The sequence below is a fragment of the Austrofundulus limnaeus genome, unplaced genomic scaffold (genome assembly GCF_001266775.1).
Source record: "Austrofundulus limnaeus strain Quisiro unplaced genomic scaffold, Austrofundulus_limnaeus-1.0 Scaffold56, whole genome shotgun sequence".
Taxonomy (NCBI): Eukaryota; Metazoa; Chordata; class Actinopteri; order Cyprinodontiformes; family Rivulidae; genus Austrofundulus; species Austrofundulus limnaeus.
Window position 1 is genome coordinate 753,510 of NW_013952458.1, and position 13,485 is coordinate 766,994.

General features: G+C 38.2%; 3 protein-coding genes across 5 annotated transcripts in view; all 3 read left to right on the top strand.

Annotated features, from left to right (window-relative positions):
* The window catches only part of dus3l (dihydrouridine synthase 3-like (S. cerevisiae)), a 7,180-nt gene extending 6,074 nt beyond the window's left edge, over positions 1-1,106 (top strand). The window contains 3 exon segments of the mRNA XM_014009260.1: positions 202-435; positions 590-718; positions 799-1,106. Coding sequence (XP_013864714.1) covers positions 202-435; positions 590-718; positions 799-871 — 436 coding nt within the window. The 3' untranslated portion in view covers positions 872-1,106.
* Positions 1,107-1,785: 679 nt separating this feature from the next.
* On the top strand, positions 1,786-7,489 carry LOC106518095 (zona pellucida sperm-binding protein 1). 3 transcript variants are annotated; one of them, XM_014009195.1, is made up of 13 exons: positions 1,786-1,945; positions 2,678-2,773; positions 2,845-3,120; positions 3,200-3,318; positions 3,416-3,731; positions 3,802-3,924; positions 4,025-4,197; positions 6,122-6,219; positions 6,318-6,472; positions 6,592-6,769; positions 6,849-6,984; positions 7,218-7,270; positions 7,346-7,489. In XM_014009195.1, the coding sequence occupies exons 1-13, from the start codon at positions 1,801-1,803 to the stop codon at positions 7,401-7,403; spliced, it is 1,926 nt and encodes a 641-aa protein (XP_013864649.1). In that variant the 5' UTR covers positions 1,786-1,800; the 3' UTR covers positions 7,404-7,489. The 3 variants fall into 3 exon arrangements, with proteins under 3 accessions (XP_013864649.1, XP_013864648.1, XP_013864650.1); XM_014009194.1 differs by having other exon boundaries at positions 7,196-7,270; positions 7,346-7,487; XM_014009196.1 differs by having other exon boundaries at positions 1,786-1,912; positions 7,196-7,270; positions 7,346-7,487.
* A 2,495-nt stretch (positions 7,490-9,984) lies between these two features.
* Positions 9,985-12,857, top strand: LOC106518136 (cytosolic non-specific dipeptidase; the record flags this gene model as incomplete). The annotated part of the gene is given in 5 exon segments (XM_014009261.1): positions 9,985-10,090; positions 10,948-11,025; positions 11,347-11,490; positions 11,567-11,729; positions 12,769-12,857. Coding segments are annotated over 4 exon segments (456 nt in total), but the record flags the coding sequence as incomplete, so codon positions are not given.
* Between the last annotated feature and the right edge of the window lie 628 nt (positions 12,858-13,485).

A 13,485-nucleotide genomic window follows, 5' to 3' on the forward strand; every position in this document is an offset into this window, starting at 1 on the left:
CCTCTAGTAATATATTTACTGAGAAAAATGGTGACGTGTTCAATACATATTTTACCCGCTGTATATAATTAAACAAATGCACATATATTCCTTTGTTTAACTATTTCTTTTTTGCCAGTGGAGGTTAAATTCAGTTAGTCCCATTATTTTCATTTTGTTTGCTTAAAAACGTTGATGTGATTAAACTTAACTAGAGGGTAGAAATTAAATCAGGTTTTTATGTTTAATGTGTTTTGCTTTCTGCAGAGGAGCTCTCATCAAGCCTTGGATCTTCACTGAGATAAAGGAGAGCAGACACTGGGACATCTCGTCCAGCGAGCGACTGGATATCCTCAAAGATTTCACCAACTTCGGCCTGGAGCACTGGGGCTCTGACACTCGAGGTGTGGAGAAAACCCGCAACTTCATGCTGGAGTGGCTCTCTTTCATGTGCAGGTTTGTAACWGAGAAAGAATATTGCATTGTTTTCTTTAAATAGCATTCAGTTTGACTATTGTGATGCCCTGAAGAGTATATAATATATAGTAAGGCATAAATTGTGATTTTTCTTAATAACAGATTTAAGGTTTTTTTTCCCTCTGTCCTCTAGATACATTCCTGTGGGCTTGTTGGAGCGAGTTCCTCAGAAGATCAATGAGAGACCTCCGTACTACATGGGCAGGAACTACTTGGAGACCCTGATGGCTAGTCAGAATGTTGGAGACTGGATCAGGATCAGGTGAGCTGAAAACCTCACAAGAAATTCAGCAAATTAAATTAATGCCTTTTATAATAATAATTTTTTATTCTTATTTTCAGTGAAATGCTGCTTGGTCCAGTGCCGAAGAATTTCAACTTTTTACCTAAACATAAAGCAAACGCCTACAAGTGATTGTTTTATTTATTACTTCTTTTTTTTTTTTTTGCGTTTGTGACTTTTGAGAAGAATCCAGGCTTTTATGTGTCTGCTTTTTTTAAATACAGTATATCTATAGAAAACAAGCTCAAGCAAAGAAGAAACKTTGTTTTGTAAATGATAGTCTAAGAAAGATTTGTTTGTGTTGCAGTGGAATACTGAGGTGCCTAACTCAAAAGATAATGCATAAAATTGATTTGCTYCATAAATATATTATGGCTTGTGTTTTTATTCAACTAGTGTAAAGAATTTGATTAAGTGATTTATTTAATATTTATGTTTTGGTTATTTTAGAATGAAAAGGATCAGAACATAAAACACAATAGTGGAAATAAACACTGAAAAAGTTTGAGACAAATTTACAATTAAGCATCATTTGTGYAGAATATGAATTTACAATTGTTGCCACAAAGACTTAAATGTATGAGAAGCTATATTTATGTAAGTAAGGGTATTGGGGAACTTACCAAGTACTACAAATCACAATGGGGGTCTTTATAAAGTCAACTTCTGCAACTTGACACAACTTTATGTACATTTCAAAATAAAGGCATCAACATAAGTTGCTCATGTTTATGTTACTGGTTTTGATTAAAAAAATATTGCTCATAGCTTTGACATTCTAACACATTAAAGATAAAAAAACGAATTAATTTTGGCACTAAATTGAGGCTACTAAACATACATATGAATTTATAAAAAAATCATACCCTTAAACTTATTGAAACACCATTATTGTTACTGCGTTATAAATTATAAATCATAGCCCTATGAATCATAGATTCAGTATGATCAATTTATTTTAGCCCAATTAGCAGCTAGCAGGTTCAACCAATTAGCAGCAGAACCGGAAGTACCATCCTTATTTGGTATCAGAAAGCTGCACGGTTCTCGTTTGGGTCCATATGGCTTTGCAGCGGGTCGAGCTGCTGCTGGTTCTTACTGGGACTCTGATGCTGGTGTCGGTTCGGGGATGGGAACGGATCAACGACAGGGAGCTCGCGTTTTACGAGACTGGTCAGTGGAGCGAAACCCTCAGCTTTACAACAGGTGAATGAGTCCAGGTGTGTTTTAAATGACCGATTTAGTGTTGGTGCAGTCAGGAACGATGTGGGAAGTGCACTTAAGAGCAATTAAAAAAAAAAAGCTGCAATAATGGTCAACAAGCTGTTTTATTGCTACAGTTTTATTTTAAAGCAGCCAGCTGTCAGAACAAAATAAACACAAATGATGTAAAGGTGGAAAGATGTGGATCATGTTCCTAGAGAAGCTTTGACTCATGGGGGCCACCAGGGGGCGCTTGGAGCACCAGAAAGTTGGAGAAAAGTGTTTTTTAACCATTCTCATAAAATGAAATTGGTTTCACTCAGTGTCTTAAAATATCATTTATATTAATTAAAATGTTATTTAATAGAGGTTTGATTTATTTTGTTTGTCAAAAAGTTATGTTAGTTGATATAATCTTCATGCCAAACTAATGTAATGATTATTGAATAATGTATAAAAGGGACAAAAACATTCCAAAGATTGATATTATATTTATATAATTTTGTAGCATTGTTTGTTGATTTGCAAGGGAGTCCTTGACCAGACACCAATGCTGTTTGGGAACCCCCGTACTTGAGAACATCGTAATGATACCTTTGATTGGCTTTTGAAACAAAACTCAGGAGGCTTAATTTGACGCACCAACCTCAGTCATTTTAAATGAGTGAAATAAACAGTTTTAGTCGAGTATTCGGGCGAGTTCCGACTAAAGTTTCAAATGTATCTCTCTTGCAGACGAGGATGACTTTTATGAAGGCAAAATTCTGATGGAATCTGAAAGCATTGCCATGAATGAAACATCTCCTGAGGATACATTTCAGGAAGCTGAAGGTGTTTTTATTTTTGAAACCTACTGTTTCCTCTGGTAATAACACTAAATAACAAATGCCCCACTTCACCAGATGATGATTACCACGACTACGACAACTATGAAGATGAAACTTTTGAAGTTGAGGGTTCTGCAACCATTGACACGGTGGATTCTGTTGCCAGCCTGATGCGTGGAAAAGGTTCTGACGGAAGCGACTGGTTTGATGAATTTCGTGTGGAGTTTGTAAACGCCCCTCTGAAGAGATGGATTGGCTGCGCAAGTTCTGAAGAAATAAATGTGGCTTGTGAGGAGGATAGCTTCCAAATCACTCTTCCTACAGGTCGACTAAGTGGGATCCAAGTTTTGGGTATGAACTAAATCTCTGGATAATTTTTGAACTTTGTCAAATTTCTATGTTTTAACCCCACCTTCCTTTTACTCTCCAGGCTTTACGAACATTTCTGTGGAGGATGCTCCGGAGTACTGTGGTTACCGCTGGATCCACCACAAGAACATCCTGACTGTACACTTCACTGGGTGCAATGTGAGAGAAGATGTGGAAGACGTGGGTTTCTAAAGAAAATATACGAAATATKTCATTGATTATTTGTTTTGGCTAACTGATGTGTTGTTCTATACACGAGTTTGTTGTAAAACAACAGGTTTACAGTCTCCAGCTGTCCWTCGCCGTCTCCGGTCAGACCAGAGAGTTTTGTGTATTTTGCATTGAGAAGACAAAATTTGACCCTGTCCAGTTTYCCCCGACTTTTCACAAACACACAAAGTGCATTAAATCAGTCACTCCCAAACCCTTGAAGTGCGTTCACAAAACCACAGCGCCACCAATGGCAACTGATAAACCACCGATTGTTGTGCCAAGGAATTGGTTTCCAACAACGTCAGTGCCACCAACGACGACAGCCGCGCCCGAGAAGTTAAATTCCAGAAACAAAATAACGTCCCCACAGAAGCCTCACAGTGAGTGGAAACTGGTATGAATTATTGAGGTTTTATCCGTAAACTAAGTTGTGGGATTTTGTTTTCTCAGATTGTGCCGTTGATGTTGAGGAGCAGATTTCTTGTGGTCACTCAGGAATATCCCCATCAGACTGTGGGAAGAAAGGATGCTGTATGGATATGTCTACAGAAAACTGCTACTACCCGCTTGACGGTAAGGTTTGAGTTTTGTGGAGAACTCGTCCACTCGAAGTTATTTTCAGAAAGGAGACTGAACATTTTTAGTGAGTTTTTTATTCTCCCGCTTTCTGTAGAGTGCACCGCAGATCAACACTTTGTTTTTGCAATTCGCCACGATTGTGCAGACATCCCCGTGGACCCCAGAAAGCTTGTTGTTCTTGGGAGTCCTCTTTGTAAACCGGCTATCGTTAATAATGAGGTCGCCATCTTTAAGATCAAACTTGAAGATTGTGGAGTCCACTCTTATGTAAGTTGTCCCTTTTTTTGCAACAAGCTTAAAATCTCAAGCGTTAAGYTCTGGCTGTGATTAGACTTTAAGTTATTCTTTGGTAATTGTTGGTGCTGCAATCCTGCTTTGATCAAATGCYTGTATATTTGTGTAGCATGAAGAAGCACTCTCCTGACCATGACCTCGGACCCTGAAAACCTCTTTAACAGAAGTGAACAAATTTCTTTAAAGTGACCTCTGACATGAATGTTTAAGATTCACTGTCCTTCAACATTTAAATCAGCTGCACGGTGACAAAATTTTACGCATATTTTTTATCTTAAAAAAATTATATTACGTTTTTTATTTATGCATTAAATATTTGACAATGATAAGAAGTATTATATAAAATCAGTGYAGTATCTTGGCATAGTTTTTCAGACAAAGCTCCTCTTAGAGGTGTTTGTGTGTAAAAGTTTTAGACAAGAATTAAAGGGAATGGACCTATATTATAGGCGTAAACGAACACAGCCCTTTCCTCCTCATCAGCAACTTCCACCCTTGGTGTGACCTTCGGACAGCTGACCCTTGGTTGTAGACCAGGGTCCACAAGCCGTCCTTCAGCGCACTGAACAGGTAGAAATCTGCATGCCAAACTCACAGGGTAAGGCCTCCTTTGTCCGGCTGTAGTACAACAAGGCATCTCCTGGGAGATGATATTAAGCAGTATCAGGTCTGGTTAAACAWTTTTAAGCTGATGCAAACTTGATAAAATAAGTTCCTCAGATGCAGTAATGTAAACCTGAGAATCTGATCAAATTTAAAATAAAATATCTCTCCAAATTCCATAATAAACTACTACATAATTGTTAAACTGTCTAAATTCATTGTGCATATGTAACATAAACAATTCTATCTAAAAGAGTTATTTTTATGATAAATAATAATTAATACATGATTAATCTTTATTTTTTTGTATTGTTACATCAACTCATGTAGTTCTTCCCTTTTCTCCCTGAATTCTTTTCATTATTTTTACATTCTTGATTTTTGCTCTTTTTATTCATTATTCTAATGATTTTGATACTCTATTTGTTACCCATCTCATCAAATGTAGTTTATTTTAGAACTACRTTATGATACCTGGATCATCCTGAYATAGGTGGTTCTAAAGATATGCCTTGATTAGTCTCCTTAATCAGTATAACTCATTGATATTTGGTCTGAAKCCTATTTTTARGAGGAATTTTGGACATCAGTATAAATAGTTTTTAGATATTGAGATTTCCTAGCTGGAAAGAAGAATTTTTCTTTTTAAATTTCAGACGGTTCATCCGTTAAGGTATAAGGTATTAACTCATTGTATTTAAACAAAATGCAATTATTATAAATGTTTAATCAGCGAACTATGCCTGCCTATTTTTCGTCAGACCTTGTGACTTAATCCTTGGTTTGATGTGATGGGTCATATTTTTGTAATAAAAATTCCTCCTCRTTGAGTGARTATAMATCGATTGTGGTRAAAAGAATTCCCTGTAATTCTACGAGTACACATTTCGGTGGTTATGAGTCTGATTATTAAAAGAGCGAATAAAATAAGTATTGATCAGTGAAACTGATCCCTTCTTTAATGAGAGCAAACGTAGCATGGTGGATAAAACCGTATCACCCTTATCTTATTCTGTCTCATCACTCATATTCTTCACTTGTATTCTCTGAACTTTTCATGGTTTCTTCAGAGGATTTCTAGCAAATGAAGAAAAATATAAACTCTAAGTTGGACTCCTAAAAAGACTTTTAGAATATTCATGGAAAATATAGGGTAAACCCAGACACACGTTAGGAGTTGGGTCTGATTTTGGCACCAAACCTCCATCAATCATCTGTAAACTTAATGTCGGCCTCATGAATATTGCTACAGTTTTTGGCCACTCTCAGACTTAGTGTTTTATTTCTTGGACAGGATGTTGGTGGCATGAAGATCTACCTGATTGAAGTGCACACTGTTGTCAATGCTCTGAACCTCAAGTATGGAATAATAACAAGGAGTGATCCGCTCAGGTTGGTGTGACATCAAAAACATGATTAAAAATCTTTATGTCCCAATGGTTTAGCTCAGCTCAAGCTTTACGTTCTGTCTGGCCTTGTAACTCTTCCAGGTTTTTGATTGAGTGTCGCTACAGCAACCCTGGTTATGCTGATGCTGAACCATCAATAGCCAGTGTAGGCTACATGGTCAAGACCCCAACTTCCAACTTGCCGTCATCGGTCATCTCCAGTGGCTTATATGATGTAGAGCTGAAGATTGCTAAAGGTCAAACGTTTATGCTTTTATTTTAAGTGAAACAGTTTTATTTGTTTTGGATGCATAAAACAACATGAACTCATTTCTCCAAAAATATTTTAAATGACCACATTTCATTTGTGTAACAGATCACACATATTCAAGTTACCATCCAACGTACCATCAGCCCTTGCAGCTGCTCCTCGGCCATCCGGTGCATCTTGAGTTGAACCTGAAGTCGTCTAAACCAGATGCAGTCATTCTCGTCAACTACTGCTTGGCTTACCCTCGCAATGCAAAGAATGCTTTGGTGTTAATTCATGAAGGGTAAGCGTGGGTGTGGAGATCATTTTTTCCCCATTTCTTTTTGCTGTTCAGATTTAATCTTGATGTTTTGTGTTTGCAGGTGTGCCAGTTCCAACGATCCCACTGTGTCTGTCCTTAAAGTTGACAACCATCCTAACAATCTTCATCAGAAGCGCTTTAAAGTGGAAGCTTTCCAGTTTATGGATCAAAAAACAAACAAGTACTTAAATGAAGAAGTGAGTTAAAATGTTTCAAGGTTTCTTTTTTTTAACAGCTGTTGATGCTTTGGTAACATTTGTCAAACTATACAAGAGGAATCTTTCTGGCTGTTTTGATTTTTGAGTGATATCTGGTCTGTATTTAAAGTAAATGTATACATTAAGACTTAAAGGTGTGCTGTAATGTAAAATACTGTAAAATTTTTCTAAATAGTAATTATGTCTACAGATTTACTTCATGTGCTCCACAGAAGTTTGTGTGCCATCAGAAAAGCCTTGTGAACAGCGATGCTTTGATGGAAATGTGAGTTTTAATATTTTCAAACATTTTATAACTGAAGAGGAAAATAAATTGATATATGTATTTTTTCCCTTCTAGGTACCAWAGGGATTCAGGCACAGACCGACTGGATATGAATATTGAACTGCAAAAATAAATGCAACTTTTTATACAACATTTTGTGCATATGTTTAAAATTGAATCCTTAAGAAATTGCAAAAACAGAAGGGGAGGAAGGAGGCTTTTCAGAGGAAGATGTGTGTGTGTGTGTCTCATATGCATTAACAAATACATTCACTATTTTTTGTTTGCCTTTATTTACCAGGAAATGGAAATACTATAATTATAATCTTGTGGGAGTGAGGGGATTCATGATTATCCAGACAGTAAAAGATTTATTGCATTAAAAAAATTCAGACTATTCACAAACACCTTGGTCCAACCACCTCTCGCAGCTCACTTGTCGAACCCCCCCCCCCCCCCCAACACACACACCCCTCTCTTCTCCCTCCCCTCTGCTGCTGACATCTCTGATATCATTAGCAAGTCTAAACTCTCATCCTGCCAGCTCGATCCATTTCCCACTGTTCTTGTTAAATCCTGCCTCCCGTCTCTGCTCCCTATCATCATTATCCACTCCTCTTTGACCTCTGGTACTGTTCCCACAGCTTTTAAATCTGCAGCCATCATCAAGAAACCCGGTCTTAACCCAAGTAACTTCAGTAATCTTCGTCCAATCTCTAACCTGCCCTTCATTTCCAAGATTCTAGAAAAAGTTGTTGCCAGTCAACTCCACTCTCACCTTTCCAACAATAACCTTTTATGAAGAGTTTCAATCTGGTTTTCGCCCCCACCACAGCACCGAAACCGCCCTCATAAAAACCACCAGCGATCTTCTCCTTGCTGCCAACTCTGGTCTCCTGTCCATCCTCCTTGACCTAAGTGCTGCTTTTGATACGATCTCTCATTCTATTCTCCTCAACAGACTCGCATCCATTGGCATCTCAGGTATGGCGTTTGACTGGTTCAAATCTTATCTTTCTGACCACGCTCAATTAATCCAGATAAAATCCTTCAGTCATCCACTGTCTCCACTGGCGTGCCCCAAGGCTCTGTCCTTGGACCCCTTCTCTTCATTACTTACCTCCTTCCTCTTGGTTTAATTTTCCGCCAAGTTTGGTGTCCGTTTCCATTGTTATGCCGATGACACACGGCTCTACCTGTCAACCAAGCCAAACTCTACACACCCTCTCTGACTGTCTCAATGAACTCAATCACTGGTTTTCAGACAATTTCCTTCAACTGAATAGTGATAAAACAGAAATCGTCCTTGTTGGCACTAAAAATTCCATCTCAAAATCTAATAATCTCCTCATCCCTATCAACAACACTGCTAACCCCCTCCCCTCAAGTCAAGAGTCTTGGTGTCATCCTCGACACCACTCKCTCCTTCACTGCACACATCAATAATGTTACTCGGTCTGCCTACTGTACTTTCACCTCAGAAATATCAACCGTCCCTGTCCTTCTCTCACACCCTGCACCACAGCCATCCTTGTCCACAGTCTTGTGACCTCACGGATTGACTGCTGCAACTCTCTCMTTTTTGGCCTCCTCAACAAATCCCTCCCTAAGCTTCAGATGGCGCAGAACTCGGMTGCACATGTCATCACCCAAACCTCGWCCCATAACCACATCACTCCAGTCCTGCAGCAGCTTCACTGGCTCCCGGTCAAATCGCACATYGTCTTCAAAATTCTTCTTCTCACGTTCATACTATCCACCATCTTGCCCCTCCTTACATGTCCGACCTTGTACACATCTCCATCCCCTCCCACTTTCTCAGATCCTCTTCTTCCCTAAACCTCCAAGTACCCACTGCCCGCCTCTGGGGAGCAGGGCCTTCACCTGCTCTGCACCTCTCCTCTGGAACTCTCTGCCATCTGACCTAAGAAACACCACCYCTCTTSCTGTGTWCAAGACTGTTTTGAAAACACATCTCTTTTAGTGTATCCATCTTAACTTCATTYGTAATCAATTCTATGTAACTTATGCCTGCTTGTCTCCTAACTGTATTTTCACATATTCTTCTATAATGGGTCTACTGCTGTAAGTGTCCTTGGGTGTCCCGAAAGGCGCTTTTCAAATAAAACTATTATTATATATTAGTGACCAAAATGTCACTTTGGAGCAATAGTCACAAAAGTAAAAATCCCTTCTTTTTTGCAGGGGACTGAGGGTTTGAAAAAATCTTTTAAGTTAAAAATATTGTGTTAAGAGTGTCAGATATTGTCCAAGATTAACCTTCAGGATGGATATAGCTCGCWCACACCGATAACCTATCCACGTCATCATTTACCCAGAATGCTTTGTGTGTAAATAAAATGGTTCCGTCCGTGTTAAAATATATTAAAAATGGACAGAACTAAACAGCCTACAGTATTTTTAGTCTTTATTTTACAGTTAAAATATGTTTATTAAATAAAGTCTAATGTTACAACTAATCAGGGATCCCTTTTTAAAAACTGATCCATCACCCCTACTATGTACATCAGCCTATGTTAATCATTGCAACAATTGTATCAACTCATTTTTTGAGACGGTAGAGATAAACATAGAAGGGTTTAACCTTCTGGGAAAAGAAAGTCAGTCAGACCGGTGTTACATATTGTGACCACAGGGGGCGCTGTTAMGTTTCTACAACAGAAATCGCCCGAAAATGGCCACAAAGAAGAATGTTACGCCAAAAGTGTACGCCTGTGAGGAAAAAAAGAGTGCCTGTCACGTTAAAGGAGTCATATGTGGACATCAGCTGGACGTGGAAAGGCCATTTGACTAGAACAGGTTGGTTAAAAGCAAACATGCTATTAGTTCTCAGTGCGCGTAACGCTCTCCACAGTCTACAGACAAAGCACACAATGCTGCGTTTACGGACATTCAGTGAATATTAAAGGTATAGGGTAAACTTTTCACTTTGTGTTCCGTTAGCATAAATGTCTGCCTGGTGGAAGTCTCTGTTATATTTGATTAAAAAAAATCAWAAATTAATTTACTTTTGAATTGAATTTATTTGACTGTGGTGGTCTGCTTGGTTCAAATACAACGCTGCTAAGTAATTTAACAAATTACCTTTAAACTAGCTTTCTTTTGATAATGGATTTATCTGTATTATGCAGAAGTTGTACAAAAAGTAAGGAAAATATACAAATATTAATTTAAAGATTGTTTTCCCGACCTATGGTACATGTTTATTTGAGCATTCATACGTTTTCTGATTAAAAAAAAACACTTCACATACAGCTACAAACGTCAGATCTGATTTTCATTTACAATRTGTTTATTTACTTTTACAAAACACAGTACTCTTGATTTTTTTCCTTGAATGCTCCACTCCCTTGATAGTGCATGAAATGTTTGAATTTATATGATGCAACTTTTCCATGACCTTTTAGCTTCAGTACATTATCTCACTCGTTGCATAAAGACAAATCATTTCTGCGAAAATACAGTGAGATCAGCATCTTGTTTTATAATGTGCAGTGGTGCATGACAGGCAAATACAAAGGTACAACAAATACAGCAGCAGTCAGCAGGCTTGTAAGAGGGTGTGGTTTTCTTTATTCCTTTTTTAAAAAGGAGCAGTCATAAGACAATACTGGGTTAGAGTTAAACTCACACCATTCTGCTTGTTCTACTCTCAGCTCCTGTCGTTGGCAAAAATGGCTGATCTTCAATCACTTTTTCAGTATGTGGACAAAAACCAGGACCTGTACGTAAAGGTATGATCATTCTGAAAGACATTTCAGTTTTACTTCTGTTTGCAGTTATACCAATGTAGTCATCAAACCTTTTTTAGTTTTTAAATTTGATTGAAATCTCATGTAAGTTGATCAACTGGGCTTACTGTTTTAACCCATTCAATGAGTGGGAAAGAGTAAAAGTGTTGGTCATAAATGCAAAACTAGTAGATTTAATGATTTCAGTTGTAGTGATACGTTAACTGTCGTTAAAGTGAAATATTGTTAAACCTTAAATACTAGTTTAAACATTTACAATTTTTGTATTGGTTCAGAGAAAGAGTCAAACTATTTTGCTTCCAGCGCCTTGCAGAATGGGTYGCTGTCCAGAGTGTGTCTGCCTGGCCCGAGAAACGTGGAGAAATCAAAAAGATGATGGAGATGGCAGCCAAAGACATTGAGCGACTTGGGGGGACGGTGGAGCTGGTGGATATTGGCAAGCAAAAGGTAAAAAGGTATTTTCTATGGTTATTTAACTTAATGCCACCTGAATCATAAGTAAGATAAAATTTCATTCATGCAGCTCCCTTCAGGAGAAGAGATCCCCCTCCCTCCCATCGTTCTAGGACAGTTGGGGTCAGATCCGAGCAAGAAGACGGTGTGTATTTACGGTCACCTCGATGTGCAGCCGGCTCAGATCGAGGACGGCTGGGACACGGAGCCCTTCACTCTGGTGGAGAAAGATGGTAAGAGCAGGAACAGCTCTGACGCAGCAACCAGCAGTAACTCGACCTGGAAATTTAGACGGCTTAAAATGAAACGGTTCTCTTTTGGCAGTCACATGAATAGTTTGGAAATAGAAATCAAAACCAGACAAGTTGAATTTGTAATGCTTTCRCTACCTTTTTGTTGGAGGTTTCAAACACGTCTCACTGATATAAGACACCTACAAGTCTTAATGATGAGACTGTATGACAGTTTTATCAAAAGCAAAATCATATTAGATTACAAACGCATATCTTGAACTAGTCAGTAACATTAGCAGCATGTRGTCTGTAAGGAATGAGATGACTGTTTTCCTCACACTTGCCACACTTGCTTGACCTTTGAGCTTTTACAAGCTTTATACTTCTCATATCGTTTGCTGCATATTTCCAAAGTCCATCCCAGTCACCATTTCCCAGGTTAGAGCTGAATTGTCTAATCTACAGACTGCATAGACCTGGTCAAACCACTAAGAATTTTGCTTATGTGATGCATTTAATCGAATAATCTGCATAACAGTATGTATTATATGAGGTGTTTACTTCACTTTAGCTACAGCAAAACTAAACTTCCTGGTTTGTTTGAGCTTTAACCATGTTTAATATGAATCATTGCATTTGCACAAGTTACTGATTTATTGGTGCATTTCCACTGATTGCCCTGTTACCTGTTTTATTATTTGATCTAAATAATATTTAAACAATTTTTTGGAGCAACTACTGCTGACACCAAAGTGATATTGAGTGGTTTATGGTGACGATCACCTGACAGGAAGTGACACAACCACATCTTCCTAATCCTGATTGCTCAGCTGGGTTCAGTTCTGCCTTTTAAGTCTGCTCTGTGAACAACTTCCTGTCTTATAAAACAATAGCATGATTGCAAAAGTCTGCCATTAATATGTTGATTATGCCAAGATGAGATGCATTGTATTTACTGGAATCGTACCAATTAAATGAACAAAAGCCTGGTAATATATTCAAAGATGGTCTGTGTGTGAAACTTTCTTCTCTTTTGTAGGTAAACTCTATGGAAGAGGATCCACAGATGACAAAGGCCCAGTGTTGGCCTGGTTTAATTGCATTGAAGCCTATGAAAAGACCAAGCAGGTACAGATCAATTTGATAGATTTGAAAGTGAAACTGATGCTTGTGGAAGAAAAAACAAACAAACAAGTTTGCAGGAGGCTGATGAAATATGGTTGTGCATTGATACAGATTCTGTCACACTGTTTTTGGTTTCTGTTGGTTCATATCATAACTTTGTTGTGTGGGAATAGTGGTTGAAAACATCAGCTATGATCTGAGTTTCCTGACTGGACTCCTGTTAGGATGTCAGACTGGAAATGTGAGGCAGGTTATGTTGGCATAACTGGTTTCTGTCGGTGGCAAAGAAAGATTCAAATTGCTTTGAAAAGATAATCTTCCTTTGTGAACAGTGTTAATGTTGGTGAATACCTACTCCTGTAGCTTGGCCTTCGATATGTGAGCCAACATGTATTTACATTTTTGGATGGGTTTGTTGGAGCCTTTTTTTTTATCAGGCACAGTTCCAGCATAATGCACAGAGATATTAACATGGCATAGTAAAGGTGGAGGTGCTGCTATAATAGGAAGTTATAATTTATTGGAAAATCACTATAGTATTTATGAAAACTATTTGTCTAGGGCTGTGTATTGGCAAGAATTTGGCGATACGATACATATCATAACAGAGGGGTCACGATATGATATATCC